Source organism: Heterodontus francisci, unplaced genomic scaffold, assembly GCF_036365525.1.
Source record: "Heterodontus francisci isolate sHetFra1 unplaced genomic scaffold, sHetFra1.hap1 HAP1_SCAFFOLD_419, whole genome shotgun sequence".
Taxonomy (NCBI): domain Eukaryota; kingdom Metazoa; phylum Chordata; class Chondrichthyes; order Heterodontiformes; family Heterodontidae; genus Heterodontus; species Heterodontus francisci.
This window is the reverse complement of record NW_027140453.1, coordinates 350,099-371,950: the sequence shown is the minus strand read 5'-3', so window position 1 is coordinate 371,950 and position 21,852 is coordinate 350,099. Positions and strand designations below refer to the sequence as shown.

At 48.0% G+C, this 21,852-nt stretch overlaps 1 protein-coding gene across 2 annotated transcripts; it reads right to left on the bottom strand.

Moving 5' to 3' along the window:
• Positions 1–1,522: 1,522 nt before the first annotated feature.
• Positions 1,523–14,943, bottom strand: LOC137359848 (T cell receptor beta chain MC.7.G5-like). 2 transcript variants are annotated; one of them, XR_010971574.1, is made up of 3 exons: positions 12,897–13,057; positions 8,344–8,681; positions 1,523–1,887 (listed from the first exon to the last, which is right to left on the bottom strand). XR_010971574.1 is itself a non-coding variant. In XM_068025539.1 (3 exons), the coding sequence occupies exons 1-2, from the start codon at positions 14,816–14,818 to the stop codon at positions 8,404–8,406; spliced, it is 348 nt and encodes a 115-aa protein (XP_067881640.1). In that variant the 5' UTR covers positions 14,819–14,943; the 3' UTR covers positions 1,523–1,887; positions 8,344–8,403. The 2 variants fall into 2 exon arrangements, 1 of the variants encoding a protein (XP_067881640.1); XM_068025539.1 differs by lacking the exon at positions 12,897–13,057 and adding an exon at positions 14,749–14,943.
• Between the last annotated feature and the right edge of the window lie 6,909 nt (positions 14,944–21,852).

Here is a 21,852-nt window from a genome sequence, read left to right as displayed (position 1 = left end):
GTTGCATTTCCTTCACACTTGATTGACTGATCAAATATATTTTCAGATTCTCCGACCACAGGGAATCTATCATAGAATCAGAGACTGGTTACAGTACAGAAGGAGGCCATTTGGCCCATCGAGTCAATTCCAGCTCTCTGCAAGATCAACCCAGCTAGTGCAACTCCTCCTATCTCCCCTGTTAATTCAATTCGTCTCCCTAACTACCTGAAAATTTCTCTGTCCTGCTTTCTTTCCATGTGTTTTTGTGGAAAGACTTTGTCAGAACAACACAGCAGCAGAATCGAATTATACAGAGAGACACAGAGACAGGAAACACGCAGTCAGGATGTGCGGTTATCAGAGTGCAGCTGCAAACGTTTAAACAGCTTAAGAAAGACAAACAGGCTTGGTGTGTGGGTTTAACAGTGAGTGAATCACACGTAGAAACCCGCCCACATTTGTAATTTCCACTCCTAGGGCTGAGGCTCAAAAGAAGGTTGAAGTGTAAGGTTGCAAAGTATTGCGTTACTGGGCTAGTAATCTAAAGGCCTGGGCTAATAACTTGGTGACGTGAATTCGAATCCCAGCAAGGTGGATAATGTAAGTTCACTTAGTTAGATAAACATTCACTCCCTCCACCACCGACACACAGTGGCAGCAGTGTGTACCATCTACAAGATGCACTGCAGCAATGCACAAAGACTCCTTCGACAGCACCTTCCAAACTCGCGACCTCTACCAACTAGAATGACAAGGGCAGCAGATGCATCGGAACACCACCACCTGCAAGCTCCCCTCCAAGTCACACACCATCCTGACTTGGAACTATATCGCCGTTCCTTCACTGTCGCAGGGTCAAAATCCTGGAACTCCCTTCCTAACAGCACTGTGGATGTAACTACCCCACATGGACTGCAGTGGTTCAAGAAGGCAGCTCACCACCACCTTCTCAAGGGCAATTAGAGATGGGCAATAAATGCTGGCCTGGCCAGCGACGCCCACATCCTATGAACGAACTTAAAAATGATAAAAGGCTGGTCTCAGTCATAGTGAGCATGAAACTACTGGATTGCCTGAAAAACCCATCTCTCACTGAGAGAAGGAAATCTGTCATCTTGAACCAGCCTGGCCTAAAAGGTGACTCCATTCCTGCAACAATGTGGCTGACTCTGAAATGACAGGGCAAGCCAGTCGGTCAGACAAAAAGCTGTGCTGGGCACCCACACAGCATCCCTTATTAACATTCCCTATTGACCGTCCTTCCTAAACTCCAAAATGCTGATGTGCCCGCCGTGTTATTTCCTCCCATCCTCAGGAGCCCCTTTCGACTCTGTTCCTGCTGTGTGTTTCTCATGTTGTTTTCAGCTCAGTATCTGTTTTGTATTTTCTCCTGCGAGCTGGCGAACTGCAATGCCTGGTGAAATGTTGTGCAAAGGTGCGAAAAGCAGAGTTAAAACCACAGCGTATCATTTCCACAGATCTTTTTATTAGCCTGCTTGATGTCACAAGAGAGAGAAGGGTGCTTCATGAAGAAGCTCAACTTAAAGAAATAAAGCTCAGTGTGCAAACGGGTCAAAGATGGACAGGAGACATCTCAACTAGTTAAAGTAGCTTAACCAGCTCAGCTAACCAGCTGACAAGTGGTTAAATGAATTGAATAGAAATTGAGACATAAATTTTAATTATGTTATAATCCAAATCCTCTAAAAGACCTAATGGGTTTTGCCAGTTGCCAAACTGTTATTAACCAATAGAAAATGACAACATATCAATGACAGGGATATGACCCAATAGTCTCCTCCTCCTTTCCTATATTTTTTCAGGATATGTTGTGACGAGTGCCCTGTTGCAGAGTTTTTGGCCCCGGCTTAGTTAATCGAAACTTTTCGTCAACTTTCCCGAAATCTGGAAGGGGAAAAAAAGGAAGGAAAAAGATTGAGTCAGTCATGGAATATTCCTTACACAATGCCCTGGGAAGGATTTCGAGTCAGTGGAAACACATTTCATGGCATTTAAAAAGATCCAGAGGAAAGGGTGAGTTTTTCTTAAACTCAGAGCGTTGCTGTCATCTGGAAAGCAATGCCTGAAAAAGTGGACAATTGGATTAAGACTTGAAAGAGTAAATTTTGCAAGGTGATGAGGAAAGGGTGGGGGAGTAGGGCTCTCTCTCTGTCTCCCTTAAACGCTCCCCTCTCTCTCTCTCTCTCTTTCTCTCTCTGTCTCTCGCTTTCTTTCTTTTTGTCTATGTGTTCCTTTCTCTGTCTGTGTCTCTGTGTCACTCTGCCTCTCCATTGTACTCTCCTCTCTCTCCCTCTCTCTTCCTGTCTAACCCACTATCACCGTCTCTCCCGCATGTTCTCTCTGTCTATTTCTCTCTCTTAGGTTCTCTCTCTGTCTGTTCCTGTCTCTCTCTCTCTGTGTCTCTGTGTCTGTCTGTCTTTCCCTTAAATGCTTCTCTCTCTCCCTCTTTCTCTTCCTCTCTCTGTCTGCCTCAATCTTCCTTTCTCACCCTGTCTCTCTTTCATTGCCCAAAACTGTTTCTTCTTAATGTATGTAATACAGACACACTCTCTCTCTGTTCATCCCTCGTATCTCAATTTCACTTTATTTCTGTCGAATTGCCTTTCTCTCTCATTTTATCTCCCCAGACTCTCTCTCTCTCTCTCTCTCTGTATCTGTCACTCTATGTTTATCCATCTCTCTCTCTTTTTATCTCTCACTCTCTCTCACACACACAATTTATCCTTAGCTATCCCTTTCTCTCACTGTCTCCAACTGTCTCAGCATTTCCCTCACTGGTTTTGTCACTCTAGCTCTTTGTCTCTCTTTCTGTATATCTCTCTCTGTCTTTTTCTTTCTCGCTCTCTGTCCCTCCACCCCTCACACTCTCTCTATTACTCTATAGGTACATCTCTCTCATTCTCCTTCTCTATCGCTCATTCTGTCCTCATGTGAGAGGGTAGGGGCGATTCAGGACTCCTTGGTGCAGGATCTAGATGGATTGCAGTCGAGACAGTGGTGCTAATAGTGTGGTTTCACTGTCGATTCACATGCAACGTGACATGGACTGGGTTCAGTGATTCACACTATGTCTGGGGAATGTGCCTCACTGAGGCCTAAAACCTGGAGAGGATTGAAGTTTACAGAATAGAGAAGTGGGTCCGTTTTACACTTCAGCAAAGTGTCCTGGTAATTCTCATACCACAATCTGTTGCCTCTGTATCCGCTCCAGTGAAAGACAGACAAGAAAGACCATAGTCACGCCCTAAAATCCAACTTAATCATTATGTACATTCCGTGAGTGTGTGTGTGTGTATGCTTGCATGAGAGAGGGGGGGGGGGGGGTAGAGAGAGAGAGAGAGAGAGAGAGAGAGAGAGAGAGAGAGAGAGAGAGAGAGAGAGAGTGAGAGAGAGAGAGAGAGAGAGAGAGAGAGAGAGAGAGAGAGAGAGAGAGAGAGAGAACATAAAGTGGGAGAAACTTCTTCACTCTGAGATTTGTGCATTGCATCCAGGCTTCTGTCTCTCTTTCTCTCCCTGTCTCTCTCTCCTCTCTCACCCCCACCCCCGTCTCTCTCTGTCCCTGTGTTTCTCTTTGTCTGTCTCTGTCTCTCTTTCTCTCTCTCTCTCTCCTAGTCTCTCTCTATCTCTATCTATCTGACTCTTTCTCTCTGACTGTCTCTCTCTCTCTTTCGGTCTCTCTTTCTCTTCCTGTCTCTCGCTGTGTCTCTGTTTTTCTCTTTCTCTCTGTCTCTCTCTCTTCTCTCTCTCTGCCTCTCTCACTATGGCACACTCTAGCTCTGTCTCTCTTTCTCGCCTTGTCTCTGTCTCTGTCTGTCTCTATTTCTGGCTGTCCCTTTCTCGATTTCTTTCTTTCTACCTCTCTCTCTCTCTGTCTCTGTGTGTCTCTCTCTGTCTCTCATTCTCTTCTTATCTCCATCTCTGTCTTACCCCTTTTATCTCTGTCTCTCTGTCTCTGTCCCTCTTTCTCTGCCTGTCTCTATCTCTGTTTCTTTCTGTCTCTCTTTCTCACTGTCTCTGTCTTTCCCGCTGTCTCAGTGCCTCTCTCTCTCTCTGTCGCTCTCTCTCTCTCTGCCTCTCTTTTGCTTCTCTTCTCTCTCCCTCTCTCCCTCTCTCTCTCTGTCTGTCTCTCTGTCTTTGTCTCTGTCTGTCTGTCTCTCTCTGTCTATCTCTCTTTTTCTCTCTGTTTCTGTCTCCCTGTCTCTCTTTCTGTCTGTCTCTCTCAATCTCTGTCTCTCTCTCTCTGTCGCTGTCTTTCCCTCTGTCTCTCTGCCACTCTGTGTCTCTGTCTTTCTCTCTGTTTGTGTCTAACTCTCTCTGTGTCTCTGTCTCTCGTTCTCTATCTCTCTCTCTTCCTTTCTCTCCTTTTCTCACTGTCTCCGTTTCTCTGCCTCTCAGTGTGTCTCTCTGTCTCTGACTCACTGTCTCTGTCTCTCTCACTTTCACTTTCCCGCTGTCTTTCTGCCTCTCTCTCGTTCTGTCTCTGTGTGTATGTGTGTGTGTCTCTCTCTCTCCGTCTCTTTCTCTTCCCGTCTCTCTCTCTCTCTCTCTATCTCTATCGCTATCTAACAATCTATCTTTCTCTCTTTCTCTCTGTCTCTCTGTCTCTCTGTCTTTCTGTCTCTGGCTCTCCCTGTCTCTGCCTCTCAATCACTTTGTTTCCGTCTCTCTGTCACTGTCTCTCTCTGTCTCTCTATCTCGTTTCTCTCTGAATCTCTCAATCTCTTCCTTTCTCTCTGTCTTTCCCACTGTCTCTCTGCCTCTCTCTGTCTCTCTTTCTCTCGGTCTGTGTCTCTCCCACAGTCTCTGCATGTCTTTCTCTGTCTGTCTTTCTCTGTCTGTCTGTCTGTCTGTCTCTCCTTCTCCTTTTCTCTCTGTCTCAGTTTGCATGTCTCTCTGTGTGTCTCTCTCTGTCTCAGTCTCTCTCTCTGTCTCTGTTTCTCTTTGTGTGTGTGTCTCTCTCTCTGTCTTTCTCTCTTTCTCTCTGTCGGTTTCTTTCTTTCTCTCTGTCTCTGTCTCTGTCTCTCTCTATCTCTCTTTATTTCTCTCCTTTTCTCTCTGTCTCTGTCTCTGTCTTTCTGCTTCTCTGTGTGTCTCTCTCTGTCTCTCTCTGTCTCTCTCTATTTCTCTCATTTTCTCTCTGTCTCTGTTTCCCTGTCTCTATGTGTGTCTCTCTGTCTCTGTCTCTGCTTCTCTCTCTCACTGTCTCTGTCTTTCGCAGTGTCTTTCTGCCTCTCTCTCTTTCTCTCTCCTGCCTATCCTGTCTACCTCTCACTCAGTGTCTCTCTCTCAGTCTCTCTCTCTTTGACCATGAGTCTCTCTCTTTCTGTGTCTCTCTCTATCTCTCCTGTTCTCTCTGTCTCTGTTTCTGTCTCTCAGTTTCTCTCTGTCTCTGTCTCTGCTTCTCTCTCTCACTGTCTCTGTCTTTCACACTGTCTCTCTGCCTCTCTCTCTGTCTCTTTCTTTCCTTTCCTGTCTCTCTCTCTCTCTCTGTCTCTCTCTCAGTCTCTCTCCCTTTGACCATGTGTCTCTCTCTGCATGTGTGTCTCTCTTTCTCTCCTTTTCTCTTTGTCTCTGTTTCTGTCTCTCTGTTTCTGTCTCTCTCTGCCTCACTCTCTCTCATTCACTGTCTCTGTCTTTCCCGTTGTCTCTGCCTCTCTCGATCTGTCACACATTTGTCTCTATCTCTCTTCCTGTCTCTGTCTCTCTCTCTCCCCTTGTCTCTCTGTCTCTCTCTTTGTTTCTCTCTCTCTTAGTCTCTCTCTGTCTCTGTCTCTCTTTCTATGTCTTTCTTTCTGTCTCTCTCTCTCTCTATCTATCTTTCTCTCTTTCGCTCTGTCTCTCTGTCTTTCTGTCTCTGGCTTTCCCTGTCTCTGCCTCTCTTTCTCTCTGTTTCTGTCTCTCTGTCACTGTCTATCTCTGTCTCTCTATCTCGTCTCTCTCTGTCTCTCTCAATCGCTTTCTCTCTTTCTCTCTGTCTTTCCCGCTGTCTCTCTGCCTCTCTCTGTCTCTGTCTTTCTCTCTTTCTCTCGTTCTGTGTCTCTCTCACTGTCTCTGCCTGTCTTTCTCTGTCTGTCTTACTCTGTCTGTCTGTCTGTCTCTCTTTCTCCTTTTCTCTCTGTCTCTGTTTCCATGTCTATCTGTGTGTCTCTCTCTGCCTCTGTCAATCTCTCTGTCTCTATTTCTCTTCCTGTCTCTCTTTCAGTCTCTCTCTCTATCTCTATTTCTCTGTGTATGTGTCTCTCCCTCTCTCTCTGTCTTTCTCTCTATCTCTCTGTCCGTGTCTCTCTTTTTCTCTGTCTCCGTCTCTGTCTCTCTCTATCTCTCTTTATTTCTCTCCTTTTCTGTCTGTCTCTGTCTCAGTTTTTCTATTTCTCTGTGTGTCTCTCTGTCTCTGTCTCTGCTTCTCTCTCTCCCTGTGTCTGTCTTTCCCACTGTCTCTCTGCCTCTCTCTTTCCTTTCCTGTCTCTCTCTCTCTCTGTCTCTCTCTCAGTCTGTCTCTCTTTGACCATGTGTCTCTCTCTGTTTCTGTCTCTCTCTTTCTCTCCTTTTCTCTCTGTTTCTGTCTCTCTGTTTCTGTCTCTGTCTGCCTCTCTCTCTCTCTCATTCACTGTCTCTGTCTTTCCTGTTGTCTCTGCCTCTCTCGATCTGTTACACATTTGTCTCTATCTCTCTTCCTGTCTCTCTCTCTCTCCTTGTCTCTCTGTCTCTCTCTTTGTTTCTCTCTCTCTGTCTCGGTCTCTCTCTCTCTGTATCTCTTTCTCTGTCTGTCTGTTTCTCTCTCTATCTATCTATCTTTCTCTCTTTCTCTCTGTCTCTCTGTCTTTCTGTCTCTGGCTTTCCCTGTCTCTGCCTCTCTTTCTCTCTGTTTCTGTCTCTATGTCACTGTCTCTCTCTCTGTCTCTCTATCACGTCTCTCTCTCTGTCTCTCTCAATCTCTTTCTCTCTCTCTCTGTCTTTCGCGCTGTCTCTCTGCCTCTCTCTGTCTCTCTTTCTCTCGGTCTGTGTCTCTCTCACTGTCTCTGCCTGTCTTTCGCTGTCTGTCTTACGCTCTCTGTCTGTCTGTCTGTCTCTCTTTCTCCTTTTCTGTCTGTCTCTGTTTCCATGTCTATCTGTGTGTCTTTCTTTGTCTCTGTCACCATTCTCTCTGTCTCTGTTTCTCTTCCTGTCTCTCTCAGTCTCTCTCTCTGTCTCTGTCTCTCTCTATCTCTCTATATTTCTCTCCTTTTCTCTCTGTCTCTGTCTTTCTGTTTCTCTGTGTGTCTCTCTCTGTCTCTTTCTCTCTCTCTATTTCTCTCATTTTCTCTCTGTCTCTGTTTCCCTGTCTCTCTGTGTGTCTCTCGGTCTCTGTCTCTGCTTCTCCCTCTCACTGTCTCTGTCTTATCCACTGTCTCTCTGCCTCTCTCTCTCTGTCCCTCTCTTTCATTTCCTGTCTCTCTCTCTCTGTCTCTCTCTCAGTCTCTCTCTCTTTGACCATGTGTTTCTCTCTGCATGTCTCTCTCTCACTCTCTCTGTCTCTCTCTCACTCTCCTTGTCTCTCTGTCTCTCTTTTTGTTTCTCTCTCTCTGTCTCTCTCTCTGTCTCTCTTTCTCTGTCTGTCTGTCTCTCTCTCTCTCTCTGTATGTCTGTCTCTGTGTCTCTCTCTGTCTCTATCTCTCTGTCTGTCTCTCTCTTTTTCTTTCTGTCTGCCTCTTTCTCTATTTCTTTCTCTCCCTCTCTCTTTGTATCTGTGTGTCTCTCTCTTTCTCTCTGTCTCTTTCTCTGTTTCTCTCTCTCTGTTTCTCTCTGTTTTTCTCTCCATCTCTTTCTCTGTCTCTCTCTCTCTGTCTCTTTCTCCGTGTGTCTGTCACTGTATCTCTCTCTGTCTCTATCTCTCTGTCTGTCTGTCTGTCTCTTTCTCTTTCTGTCTGTCTCTTTCTCTATTTCTCTCTCTCTCAATCTATCTCGTTCTCGGTCTCTCTCTCTGTCTCTCTCTCTTTCTCCCTCTCTGTCTGTCTCTGAGTGCTAACCATTTGGGTGAACATAAGGTTATTGATGGTTACTGAACCGAGGCGTAAAATAGAGTAATGGTAGAGATTTAGATTTATATAACAGAATGGTGGAACAAGCTTGAACGGCTGAATGGCCTCGGCCTCTTCCTGTGTTCTTCAGTCTCACCTATTATGTAGACTTCCCCAAGCTATGAATTCCCTCATCCCTGGAACCATTGCCGTGAATATTTTGTGCACCCTCTCTAACGCCTTCACATCCTCCCTCAAGGCTGCATTGATAAAGGTTCAGGAAAGCTTCCATGCTTTGGGCTCGGGTGGAGCGGAGGTGATTCCAGGCATTGCAGACACTCACCTGCCTTACTGCTGATCTTGGCATCTTGAGAAATCTCTGCGCCGGCTTTACTGTAATGGGTCACTTTGCAGGAATACTGCTTGCGGGCCCCATTCGGCCATGGGAACCCTCACCCAACTGTTCCACGCTGTCGCGGCCTGCATCATCCTTTACCTGCCTGTCAGTCAGCACATCCTTCGTCTCGATCTCCTCGTTGCCCCCCGCCCAGGAGAACTTAACGTAGTCCGAGAAGAAGCCACTGGCCAGGCAGACAATAGTGGCTTTCATAGGGGCCCTGATTTCTTCATCCGACAGCTCAAAAACGGTCACAGTGGGATGGTTAACCTCTTGGTCTGCCTCTGTGGGAGAGCAAAACCTGAGTGTTAGGAACGGTGGGGATGGAAGCGAGGTGGGGTGGGGGGGGAGGTTGTGGCGAGGGGTGGGGCGTGTGTTTACCCCAGCGTTCATTCTCCTTCACCACAACTTCGACAGTTTGTTGTAGACTCTGTAAAAGAAAGGAGGGAGGGGAAAAAACAGGGAATTACAGACCAGTTAGCCTTACATCAGTAGTGGGGAAAATGCTGGAGACTATTATAAAGGATGTGATAACAGAACAGAGATAGGGAGGGTTATAGGGGCTGGAAGAGGTTACAGAGATAAGGAGTGTTGCAGGGGCTGGAGGGGGTTACAGAGATAGGGAGGGTTGTAGAGGCTGGAGGATGTAACAGAAATAGGGAGGATTCAATTTAGTTATACAGCACTGAAACAGGCCCTTCGGCCCACCGAATCTGTGCCGACCATCAACCACCCATTTATACTAACCCTACACTAAATCCATATTCCTACCACATCCCCACCTGCACCTACCTATACTAGGGGCAATGCATAATGGCCAATTTACTTATCAACCTGCAAGTCTTTGGCACGTGGCAGGAAACCAGAGCACCCGGAGGAAACCCAAATGGACACAGAGAGAAATTGCAAACTCCACACAGGCAGTACCCAGCATTGAACCCGGGTCGCTGGAGCTGTGAGGCTGCGGTGCTCGCCACTGAGCCACTGAGGGTTGCAGGGGCTAAAGAGGTTACAGAGATAGGGAGGGTTGTAGGGGCTGGTTGAGTTACAGAGCTAGGGAGAGCTGTAGGGACTGGGGGAGGTAACAGAGATAGGGAGGGTTGTAGGGGCTGGAGGAGGTTACAGAGATAGGGAGGGTTGTGGTGGCTGGAGGAGGTTACAGAGATAGGGAGGGTTGTAGTGACTGGAGGAAGTAATAGAGATAGGGAGTGCTGATGGGGCTGGAGGAGGTTACAGAGATAGGGAGGGTTGTAGGGGCTGGAAGAGATTACAGAGATAGGGGTGGGTGTAGAGGCTGGAGGATGTTACTGAGATAGGACGGGTTTTAGGGACTAGGAAGAGGTTACAGGGATAGGGAGGAGTGTGGAGGCTGGAGTTTACAGTGATAGGGAGGGCTGGAGGGGCTGGAGGTGGTAACAGAGATAGGGAGGGTTGTAGCGGCTGGAAGATGTTACAGAGATAGGAAGGGGAGTCGAGGTTGGAAGAGGTTACAGAGATAGGGAGGGTTATCAGGGTTGCATGAGGTTTCAGAGATAGGGTGGGTTGTAGAGGCTGGAGGAGGCTATAGAGTTAGGGAGGGTTGTTGGGGCTGATAGAGTTATCAGAGATAGGGAGAGCTGTAGTGGCTGGGGGAGGTAACAGAGATAGGGAGGGCTGTAGGGGCTGGTAGAGTTTACAGATATAGGGAGGGGTTTAGGGGCTGGAGGAGGTTACAGAGATAGGGAGGGTTGTCGGGGCTGGAGGAGGTTACAGAGTTAGGGAGGGTTGTAGGGGCTGGAGGAAGTTACAGAGATAGGGTGGGGTGCAGGGGCTGGAGGAGGTTACAGAGATAGGGAGGGTTGTAGTGGCTGGAGGAGGTTACAGAGATAGGGAGGGCTGTCGTGGCTGGAGGAGGTAATAGAGATAGGGAGTGCTGTGGGGGCTGGAGGAGGTAACAGAGATAGGGAGGGCTGTAGGGGCTGGTAGAGTTTACAGATATAGGGAGGGCTTTAGGGGCTGGAGGAGGTAACAGAGAAAGGGAAGGTTGGAGGGGCTGGAGGAGGTTACAGAGATAGGGTGGGGTGTAGTGGTTGGAGGAGGTTACAGAGATAGGGAGGGTTGTAGTGGCTGGAGGAGGTTACAGAGATAGGGAGTCTTGTAGGGGCTGGTAGAGTTTACAGATATAGGGAGGGATTTAGGGGCAGGATGAGGTTACAGAGTTAGGGAGTGCTGTAGGGGCTGGAGGAGGTAACAGTAATAGGGAGGGTTGTAGGGGCTGGAAGACGTTACAGAGATAGGGATGGGTGCAGGGCCTGGAGGAGATAACAGTGATAGGGAGTGTTGTCGGAGCTGGAAGAGGTTACAGAGATAGGGAGGGTTGCAGGGGCTGGAGGAGGTTACAGAGATAGGGTGGGGTGTAGGGGTTGGAGGAGGTTAAAGAGATAGGGAGGGTTGTAGTGGCTGGAGGAGGTTACAGAGATAGGGAGGGTTGTAGTGACTGGAGGAGGTAATAGAGAAAGGGAGTGCTGTAGTGGCTGGAGGAGGTAACAGAGATAGGGAGTCTTGTAGGGGCTGGTAGAGTTTACAGATATAGGGAGGGGTTTAGGGGCAGGAAGAGGTTACAGAGTTAGGGAGTGCTGTAGGGGCTGGAGGAGGTAACAGTGATAGGGTGGGTTGTAGGGGCTGGAAGACGTTACAGAGATAGGGATGGGTGCAGGGCCTGGAGGAGATAACAGAGATAGGGAGTGTTGTCGGAGCTGGAAGAGGTTACAGAGATAGGGAGGGTTGCAGGGACTGGAAGAGATTACAGAGATAGGGATGGGTGTCGAGGCTGGAGGAGGTTACTGAGATAGGGAGGGTTTTAGGGACTAGGAAGAGGTTACAGGGATAGGGAGGGGTGTAGAGGCTGGAGGTGGTTACAGAGATAGGGAGGGCTGTAGGGGCTGGGGGAGGTAACAGAGATAGGGAGGGTTGTAGAGGCTGGTAGAGTTTACAGATATAGGGAGGGGTCTAGCGGCTGGAGGAGGTTACAGAGTTAGGGAGGGTTGTAGGGGCTGGAGGAGGTAACAGAGATATGGAGGGTTGTAGGCACTGGAGGAGATTACAGAGATAGGGAGGGTTGAAGGGTCTGGAGCTGGTAACAGAGATAGAGAGATCTGTCGGAGCTAAAGCAGGTTACAGAGATGGGGAGGGGTCCAGTGGCTGAAGGAGGTTACAGAGATAGGGACGGGTGTAGGGGCTAGAGGAGGTAACAGCGATAGGGTGGGTTGTAATGGCTGAAGGAGGTTACATAGATGGGGAGGGTTGTAGGGGCTGGTGGAGGTTACAGAGGTAGGAAGTGTTGTAGGGGCTGGAGGAGGTAACAGAGTTAGGGATGGGTGTAGGGGCTGGAGGAGGTAAATGAGATAGGGAGAGCTGTCGGGGCTACAGGATGTTACAGAGTTATGGAGGGGTGCAAGGGCTGGAGGATGTTGCAGATATAGGGAGTGTTGTCGGGGCTGGAGGAGGTTGCAGAGATAGGGAGGTGTGTAGAAGCTGGAGGAGGTTGCAGAGATCAGGAGAGCTGTCGGGGCTGGAGGAGGTTACTGAGATAGGGAGGGTTGTAGGGACTGGTGGAGGTTACAGAGATAGGGAGGGTTGAAGGGTCTGGAGCTGGTAACAGAGATCGAGAGAGCTGTCGGAGCTAAAGCAGGTTACAGAGATGGGGAGGGGTCCAGTGGCTGAAGGAGGTTACAGAGATAGGGACGGGTGTAGGGGCTAGAGGAGGTAACAGAGATAGGGAGAGCTGTAGGGGCTGGAGGAGATAACAGAGTTAGGGATGGGTGTAGGAGCTAGAGGAGGTTACAGCGATAGGGTGGGTTGTAATGGCTGAAGGAGGTTACATAGATGGGGAGGGTTGCAGGGGCTGGTGGAGGTTACAGAGGTAGGAAGTGTTGTAGGGGCTGGAGGAGGTAACAGAGTTAGGGATGAGTGTAGGGGCTGGAGGAGGTAAATGAGATAGGGAGAGCTGTCGGGGCTACAGGATGTTACAGAGTTATGGAGGGGTGCAAGGGCTGGAGGATGTTGCAGAGATAGGGAGTGTTGTAGGGGCTGGAGGAGGTTGCAGAGATAGGGAGGTGTGTAGGAGCTGGAGGAGGTTACAGAGATCAGGAGAGCTGTCGGGGCTGGAGGAGGTTACTGAGATAGGGAGGGTTGTAGGGACTGGTGGAGGTTACAGAGTTACGGAGGGGTGTCGGGGCTGAAGGAGGTTACAGAGAAATGGAGGGTTGTAGGGGCTGGAGGAGGTTGCAGAGGTAGGGATGGGTGTTGGGGCTGGAGGATGTTACAGAGATAGGGAGGGTTGTAGGGGCTGGAGGAGGTTACAGAGATAGGGAGGGTTGTAGGGGATGGAGGAGGTTACCGAGATAGGGAGGGTTGTAGGGGCTGGAGGAGGTTACAGAGATAGAGAGGGTTGTAGGGGCTGGAGGAGGTTACAGAGATAGGGAGGGTTCGCGTGGGGTTGCATTTTGCACTGATCTTACACTGTTAATCCACTTCCGTTTCCAAAGTACACGTGGTTATAATTTCCCGTATTCACGCCACCACATTGCTCACGCAAAAGGCCTTTAGGTAGTTGATTGAACACAAACGAAGGATGGCAAGGAGAGAGGGGGCAAGCAGAGACAAACAACAGGGAAAGGGAAGAGGGCAAGTAGAGAGAGAGATAAGGATAAGAAATAATGAGGATGAGGAACTTAGTGGCAGAAACTGTGAACGAAAGAGAAATAAAGTGAGTTCACACAAGATGACACCAAGGATGAGAGACTTCAGTTAATGTGGAGAGACTGGAGGAGCTGAGATTGTTCTCCTGAAGAGAAAGTTCAGTGGAGAATTAGCAGAGACGTTTGCAATCGGTCATCGTTTTGACAGAGGAAATGATGCAAAACTGTTTCCCGTGACACAAAGCAGTGAGCTGTTGTGATGTGGAATGCACTGCCTGAAAGGGCGGTGGGATTGACTCACAGTATTACAAAGAGAATTGGGTCAACAGCTGAAGGGAGGAATTACAGGACTATGGCGATAGGGTGGGAGGGAACTGGGATCAATCAGACAGCTGTAGAAAAGAGCCAACCCGGGCACCATGGTCAATGGTCCAGAACTGTATTGCTCTCTCTGACTGAATCTCTCTCTACCTGAATCTCTCTCTCCTTTTCTCTCTCAATCTCTATAAATCTCTCCCTCGCTGATTCTCTCCCTCTCTCCCTGAATCTCTCCCTCTCTCTCTGAATCGGTCCCACTCTCTCTCTCTGAATATCTCCCTCTCTCTCTCTTGGGTTCTCTCCCTCTCTCCCTGAATCTCTCCCTCTCTCTCTGAATTGCTCTCTCTCTGACTGAATCTCTCGCCCTCTCTCTGCCTGAACTTCTCTCTCCTTTAGTCTCTCAATCACTGTAAATCTCTCTCTCTCTTGGGTTCTCTCCCTCTCTCCCTGAATCTCTCCCGCTCTCTCTGAATTGCTCTCTCTCTCTCTCTAAATCCCTCTCTCTCTCTCTCTGAAACCCCCCCTCTGAATCGCTCCCACTCTCTCTCTTTCTGCCTCTCTCTCTCTGAATTGCTCTCTCTCTCTCTCTCTCTAAATCTCTCTCTCTCTCTGAAACACCCCCCACCCTCTGAATCGCTCCCACTCTTTCTCTCTGCCTCTCTCTCTCTGAATTGCTCTCTCTCTCTCTAAGTCTCTCTGTCTCTCTCTGAAACACACCCCTTCCCTCTGAATCGCTCCCACGCCCTCTCTCTCTCTCTGCCTCTCTCTCTCTCTGAATATCTCCCCCTCTCTCGAAATCAATCTCTCTCTCTTTCTGAAAAAAAATCTCTCTCTCTGCCTCTCATTCTCTCTCGGAGTGTTTCTCTCTCAATGTGTGATTCTCTCTCTGTGTTTATCTCACTGGCTTTCTGTCTGCCTCTCTACTGCCTGTAGTCTCTCTCTCTCTCTCTCTCTCTGTTTCTGTTTATTTTTTCTGTCCATTTCTTTCTCTCTCTCTCTCTCTCTTCCCTCTCTCTTTCTCTCTGTTTCTTTCCATCTATCTCTGTATCATCACTCTCTCTGTGTTTCTTTCCCTCTCTCTCTGTTTCTTTCCCTCTCTTTCTGCATCTTTCTCTCTCTCTGGTTCCATTTTTTTCTCGCCATTTTTTCTATCTCACATTTTTCTCTGCTTATTTCCCTTTCTGTTTATTTCCCCCTCTCTGCACCAAAGAGACACAATGATCAAATGGCCTCTTCCAACACAATAATAAGATTCCATCTGGTCAGACACGGTAAACTCAGAGATATTATTGTGTGTACCGGCTCCTTTTGCCCCCAACTCAACCTCCAGCACCTGGACTCGAGCATTACTTACCCAGTACGGTGAGTCGGGTCCTACCTCCGAAGGTAGCTGGATCGTTCACCACAGAGAGTGAACCCCCCATTGAAAACTCCTACCCCAGCAAGCCTCTCGCCTTGCCTGGGCAGTTTGCTATCTCTTCAGGGGGCATGTGCCCCATGAGATGGTCAACTCAAGATTCAGTCTGCTCCTGCCTGTCCTGACAGTGGAGGCGCCTTGCTGCAGGGGTGGGGAGATCCTGGGCACTGGGGCAGGCAGTCGGGTAGCCTGTGAGAAGGGCAAGCGGACGGTGGAGTTCTTGCATGAGCTGAGCACAGGAATGTCACACGGTGCTATACTGACCTCCCACGATGTAGCAAAGCAGTTCAATAAAACCTCTCTCCCCCACCCCCCCCCCCCCACATCTCTCTCTCTCTCCCTCTCATTTTTCAGTCCCTTTATCTATCACTTTAAATTTCCCTTTTAATCACGTGTCCTTCCCTTTTATTAGCTATTATCCCATTGGAACTCTCCTGCTTCCATAAATACTTTCTCACCTCCATATTTTAATCTTGTTCTCCATGTGTAAGTCTCTCGACAAGTCTTTCTTTCTCTGTGTCTCTATTCCTGTCTCTTTCTGTCTCTCTCTCTCTATCTCTCCCCGTCCCTCTGAAACCCTTTTTGTCTCTGTCTCCCTCTTTCTCTGTCATTCCCTCTCTCTCTCTCTTTGTATCTCTGTCTCTCTGTCTCTCTGTCTCTCTCTCTCTCTCTCTCTCTCTCTCTGTCTCCCTATGTCTCTATCTCTTGCTCTCTCTCTCTATCTATCTACCTCTCTCTTTGTCTCCCTTTCTGTCCCGGTCTCGCTGTCTGTCTCCCTCTCTCTCTATGTCTCTCTATCTTTTTGTCTTGCTCTCTGTTTTGCTTCTTCCTTTTATTCTTTTTCTCCCTTTCTCTCTCTATCTTTGCCTGTCCCTGATGTTCTTCCTTTTCTCTCTCTGCCTCACATCTCTCATTGCCTCTCGCTCTCTGCCGCTCTTTGTCTCTGTCTCTCCCAGTCTCTCCATCTCTGTCTCGCTATTTCAGTCTCTCTCTTTCTGTGTCTACAACTATCACACTGTATCTCTGTCTATCTGTCTCTCTCTGTCTCTCTGTCTGCCTCTCTCTCTCTCTCTCTCTCTTTGTCTGCCTTTCAGTATCTCACTGCCTCTGCCTGCCCCTCTTTCTGTCTCTCTCTTTCTCTCAGTCTCTCCATCTGTCGCACTACCTCATTCTGCTTCTCTTTCTCTGCTGAACAGTATCTCACTCTATCTCTGTCTACTGTCTCTCCCAGTCTCTGTCTCTCTCTGTTTATGTCTGTCTCTGTCTGTCTCTGTCTCTCTCTCACTATCTCTCTCTGTCTACCTCTCCCTCTCTCTCTCTCTCTTTTTCTCTCTCTTTCCCTCTGTCTCTCTGTCTGTCTGTCTCTCTCTCTCTCTCTCTCTGCCTCGCTGCCTGCTTCTCTCTCTCCCTCTCTCTTTCTGTCTGTCCCTATTTCTCGCTCTGACTCTCTTTGAGTCTTTGTCTTGTTCTCTGTTTTCCTTCCTCCCTTTACTCTTTCTCTCCCTTTCTGTCTCTCTGCCTTTGCCTGTCACTGATGGCCTTCGTTCTTCTCTCTCTGCCTCTCATACTCTCTCTGTCTCTCTGTCTGCCTCTCTCTCTATCTCTCTCTCTCTGTCCCTGTCTCTCTCTCTCTGACTGTCTTTGCCTCTTTGACTTGTTCTCTGTTTACCTTCCTCCCTTTACTCTTTCTCTCCCTTTCTGTCTCTTTATCTTTGTCTGCCACTGACGGCCTTCGTTCTTCTCTCTCTGCCTCTCAGACTCTCACTGTCTCTGTCTGCCCCTCGCTCAGGCTCTTGCTTTCTCTCTGTCACTCCATGTGTCTCTCTTTGTCGGCCTAACACTATTTCACTCGTTCTCTGTCTGTTGTCTCTCTCTCTCTCTCTCTCAGTTTCTTTGTCTGCCTCTATCTCTCTCTCTCTGTCTCTCTGTCTGCCTGTCTCTCTCTCTCTCTCTCTGTCCATCTCTCTGCCTGCCTCTCTCTCTCCCTCTGTCCCTGTCTCTCACTCTGCCTCTTTGTCTTGTTCTCTGTTTCCCTTTACTCTTTCTCTCCCTTTCTCTCTATCTCTCTATCTTTGCCTGTCTCTGACGTTCTTCCTTCTTCTCTCTGCCTCTCACTCTCTCACTGTCTCTGTCTGCCTCTCTCTCTGTCTGTCTCTTTCGCTCTGTCTCTCCATCTGTCTCACTCCCTCTCTCTGTCTCTCTTTCTCGGCCTAACGGTATTTCACTCGATCTCTGTCTGCTATCGCTCTCTCTCTCCCTCCCTCCCTCCCTCTGTTCCTCTGTCTGCCACTCTCTCTCTCTGTCTCTCCTTGTCTCTCTCTCTCTGACTCTCTCTGCCTCTTTGTCTTGTTCTCTGTTTCCCTTCATCCCTTTACTCTTTCTCTCCCTTTCTGTCTCTCTTTATCTTTTCTTGTCTCTAACGTTCTTCTTTCTTCTCTCTGCCTCTTAGACTGTCACTGTCTCTGTCTGCCCCTCTCTCCAACTCTCTCTCTCTCTCCGTATCTCTGTCTCTCTCTGTCTGTCTGTCTCTCTCTTGCTGTCTCTCTCTCCCTCTGTCTCTCTCTCTCCCTCTGTCTCTCTGTCTCTCTGTCTGCCTCTCTCTCTGTCTCTCTGTCTCTCACACTATCCAACTGCCACTCTCTCACTCTCAGTCTGCCTCTATCTCTTTCTCTCTGTCTCTTTCTCTCTGTCTCGCTCTCCCTCTGTCCCTCTCTCTCTCTCTCTGTCTGCCTCTCACTCTTTGCCACTTTCTCTCTCTGCCCCATCTCTCTTTCTGACTCTCTGACTTGTTCTGTTTTCCTCGTTCTCTTTACTCTTTCTCTCCCTTTCTCTCTCTCTATCTTTGCCTGTCTCTGGCGTTCTTCCTTCTCCTCTCTGCCTCTCACTCTCTCACTGTCTCTGTCTGCCTCTCTGTCTGTTTCTTTCTTTCTCTCTGGCTCTCCATCTGTCTCACTACCTCAACTGTCTCTGTTTCTGTGCCTAACACTATCTGACTCTATCTCTGTCTACTGTCTCTCTCTCTATCTATCTGTATCTCTCTCTCTCTCTCTCTCTCTGCCTCTCTCTCTCTCTCTCTCTTCCTCCCTCTGTCTCTCTCGCTGCTCCCTCTCTCTTTCTGTCTACCTCTGTCTCTCTGTGCGTCGCTCTCTCTCTCTCTCTCTTTCTTTCTCTCTCTCTCCATCGTTGTCTCTCTCTGCCTCTTTGTCTTGTTCTCGGTTTCCCTTCCTCACTTTACACTTTCTCTCCTTTCTCTCTCTCTATCTTTGCCTGTCTCTGACGTTCTCACTTCTCTCTGCCTCTCATTCTCTCACTGTCTCTGTCTGCCTCTCTCTCTCTGTATCTCTCTATGTCTCTGTCTCTCCATCTGACTCACTACCACATCTGTCTGTCTTTCTGTGCCTAACACTATTTCACTCGGCCTCTGTCTACTGTCTCTCTCTGTCTATCTGTCTCTCGCTCTGTCTCTCCCTCCATCTGTTTCTCTGTTTGTCTCTCTCTCTGTTAGTCTCTCTCTCTCTTCCTTTCTCTCTCGCTCTGTCCCTGTCTCTCTCTCTCTGCCTCTTTGGCTTGTTCTCTGTTTTCCTTCCTCCCTTTACTCTTTCTATCCTTTTCCTCCTATTTCTTTGCCTGTCTCTAATGTTCTTTTTTCTCGCTCTGGCTGCCAGTCTCTCACTGTCTCTGATTGCCTCTCGCTCTTTCTCTCTATCACTCTATCTGTCTCACCACCTCACTCTGTCTCTCTTTCTGTGCGTCAACTATCTCACTCTATCTCTGTCTACTTTCTCTCTCTGCCTACTTTCTCTCTCCCTCTTTGTCTGTCTGTCTCTCTCTCTCTGCCTCTGTCTCTCTCTGTCACTCTCTCTGTCTCTCCCTGTGTCTCTCTCTGCCTCTCTCTCTCTCTGTCTGTCTCTCAGTCACTCCATCTCTGTCTCTCTACCTCACTCTGTCTATCTTTTCCAAACGCTATATTACTCGATCTCCATCTATCTGTCTCTCTCTCTCTGTCTCTGTGGGTATTTGTCTCCGTGTTTCTCTCTCCATGTATATCTTTCTCTGCCTTTCTCTCTCTCTCTGTCTGTCTCTGTCTGTCTCTCTCTCTCAGTCTCTCGCAGTCCCTCGATCTCTGTCTCTCTGCCTCACTCTGTCTCTCTTTTTCAAATACTATATTACTCGATTTCCGTCTATCTGACTCTCTCTCTCCATCTTTGTGGGTTTCTGTCTCTGTGTTCCTCTCTCTATGTGTCTCTTTCTCTGCCTTTCTCTCTCTCTCTGCCTCTCTATCTCTCCCTTTCCCCCTCTATCTCTCTGTCTGTCCCTCCCCTCCCCACCCGATCACAGACTGCCTTTTTTGCATTCCTTCACTCTCAAACATTCATTTAAGTTGCTCAAAACCTATTGCGCTTCTCATGTTTGCCGGTTCTGATGTGAAGCGGTAACTCTGTTTTATCTCTGCAGATATTGCCTGATGCACTGAGGGTTTCTGACGTTTAATGTTCTTGTTGCTGAAATCCCATCTACAGCTACCCCCTGTTGGTGGGCAATGAGAGCTGCACCTCCATCTACTGCTGCCCCCTGTTGGTGGGCAATGAGAGCTGCACCTCCATCTACTGCTGCCCCCTGTTGGTGGGCAATGAGAGCTGCACCTCCATCAACTGCTGCACCCTGTTGGTGGGCACTGAGAGCTGCAACTCCATCTACTGCTGCTCCCTGTTGGTGGGCACTGAGAGCTGCAACTCCATCTACTGCTGCTCCCTGTTGGTGGGCAATGAGAGCTGCAACTCCATCTGCTGCTACCCCCTGTTGGTGGGCAATGAGAGATACACCTCCATCTACTGCTGCCCTCTGTTGGTGGGCAATGAGAGCTGCACCTCCATCTACTGCTCCCCCTGAAAGTGGGAAATGAGCACTGCGGAAAGATAAATGTTGATTGTCAACACAAACAGTTACGTGAGGAAAAGATCCCTTACATTGAAATAACGCTATCAGATTCAGTAACAGATACATCTTCCACTGGAAGCTGTGTTTGTAATCTGTAAATCAGCGAAACAAGAGCTTTGAGTCTTGTGAGCAGCTACATGAAGACTGAAGTCAGTGATTTAGGTTTGCACAACTTCTCCCTCCCTGCTTGGAAGTCACGCCCCTGTCTCTATGTTTGGCTGCAAGTATAAGTTGTTGTTGCGTTTGTTGCTCTTCGTCTTCTGCTGAAGTTGTTGCTGCATTTGTTGGTGTTTTTCCTGAAGTAGTTGTTGTATTCGTTGGATTTAATCTTTCTCTTTCCCTCTGTCTCTCTGTCTGTCTGTCTCTCTCTCATGTCCCTTTAAGATCTTAGGATGCTAATGAGCTAAATTCCAGCACGTGTTCACGTGACTCTGTGCCAGAGTCACTCTGTAACTGTAGCACCTACAGGCAGGTCCTGTAAAAAGTTAGCTCAGTACTGTGTATGATAGTTCAGCTGTAAATAAACTTGTTTATGATCTTCATCCAACTGGACTCCACGCATCTCATATATGTTGCATCAAACAACATTATGAACTCAGAACACTAACAGCTAATATGAAGGTGCAGAAAGCAATTCGGAAGGCGAATGGTATGCTGGCCTTCATTGCCATGGGATTTCGTACAGGGGTAAAAATGTCTTGTTGCAATTGTATAGAACCTTGATGGGACAGCACCTCTAGTATTGTGTACAGTTTTGTTCTCCTTATCGAAGGAAGGACATACTTGCCATGGAGAGAATGCAGCAGAGATTCACCAAAATAATCCCTGGCATGGCGGGTTTGTCTTAGGAGGAGCGAATACAGAAACTGGGTCTGTATTCTCTGGAGTTCCAAAGAATAAGAGGTGATCGCATTGAAACTTACAAAATTCTGACAAGACGTGACACGACGAATGTGGATAGCGTGTTCAGTCTGGAATCAGGATACACTGTCTCCGAATAAGGTGCAGGCCATTTAAGACTGAGATGAGGAGGAATTTCTTTAACTGAGAGAGTTGTGAATCTTTGGAATTCTCTACCCAAGAGGGCTTTGGAAGCTGACTACATTGAGCATGTTCGAGACAGAAAGCGATTGATTTCTAGATACTAATGACATCAAGGGAGATGGGGATAGGAGGGGGGGGAAATGGCTCAGAGGTAGATGATCAGCCATGAGTCGGTTCGATGTGCCGAATGACCTACTCCTTCTCCTATCCCCTATGTTCCTATGTTGTGTCCTGAATAAGCAGGGAGCAGGCTGTTGTGTGTTTGACGGTCCTAGAGCGCTCTCTGCTGTTCCTGTGGAGAATGAAGATAGTGTCAGGAGATGAAACCTAAATGTTTTTAGTGATCATTCCTTCCTGATATTTACATCTTCTCAATTTGGGTCACATCCCCGTTAATCATTCATAGACAGACAGAAGGTTTTAGGAAACATAAGCAGGCTATTAGTGACATCTTTGCCAGTGCCTCTATATTTATTCTCTCACTTTTATTCTCACGGGTCCCTTCTTATTGTCACAAACTCCATCGCCCTGCACAAAAATCAAGTCGCTGTACAGCGCAACTTTATCTCCCACAGGTAGTGGCGGGACTTTGGAGGATAGTTTGTGAGTTCACATCTGGGAAAGAGAAAAGGACACCAGCACACTCTGGGTTGTCGAGAAAGAAGAATGGAAGGGAGGAATGAAGGAGCGAAGGAAATTATAAAGTACAGAAAGATTTTTAAGTCGCATTATTTTTGATAAAGTTCCTTACAGTGGGAGATGGTCATCAGACCCAGTAACAGATACATCTTTAACTGGACCTTTCCCTGTTCATCAAGTCATCTTTCCAAACCATTGAGGAAAGCAAAGTCGTGAGGGACGTTTGGTCACGCCCCCTTCTCTCATTCAACCAATCGGAATTAGCATGGTTGTCAATTCGCAATTGCTCTTTTTGTATTTGCCAATCAGAAACGCGGATCTCCACATCTGGATTTCCCAATTGGATACAAGAGCCTGAGCGAAGCTGTCACATGTGGATGGCTCTTCAGATGTAACAGGCTCGATGGGGCTGAATGGCCT

Bases quoted from the DNA above. Each gene is read 5' to 3' on its own strand.
- LOC137359848 (XM_068025539.1), bottom strand. From the start codon at position 14,818: ATGGGGGGTTCACTCTCTGTGGTGAACGATCCAGCTACCTTCGGAGGT. The intron at 8,682-14,748 runs GTAAGTAATGCT...GCTCTCCCACAG, and splicing joins GACCCGACTCACCGTACTGG to AGGCAGACCAAGAGGTTAAC.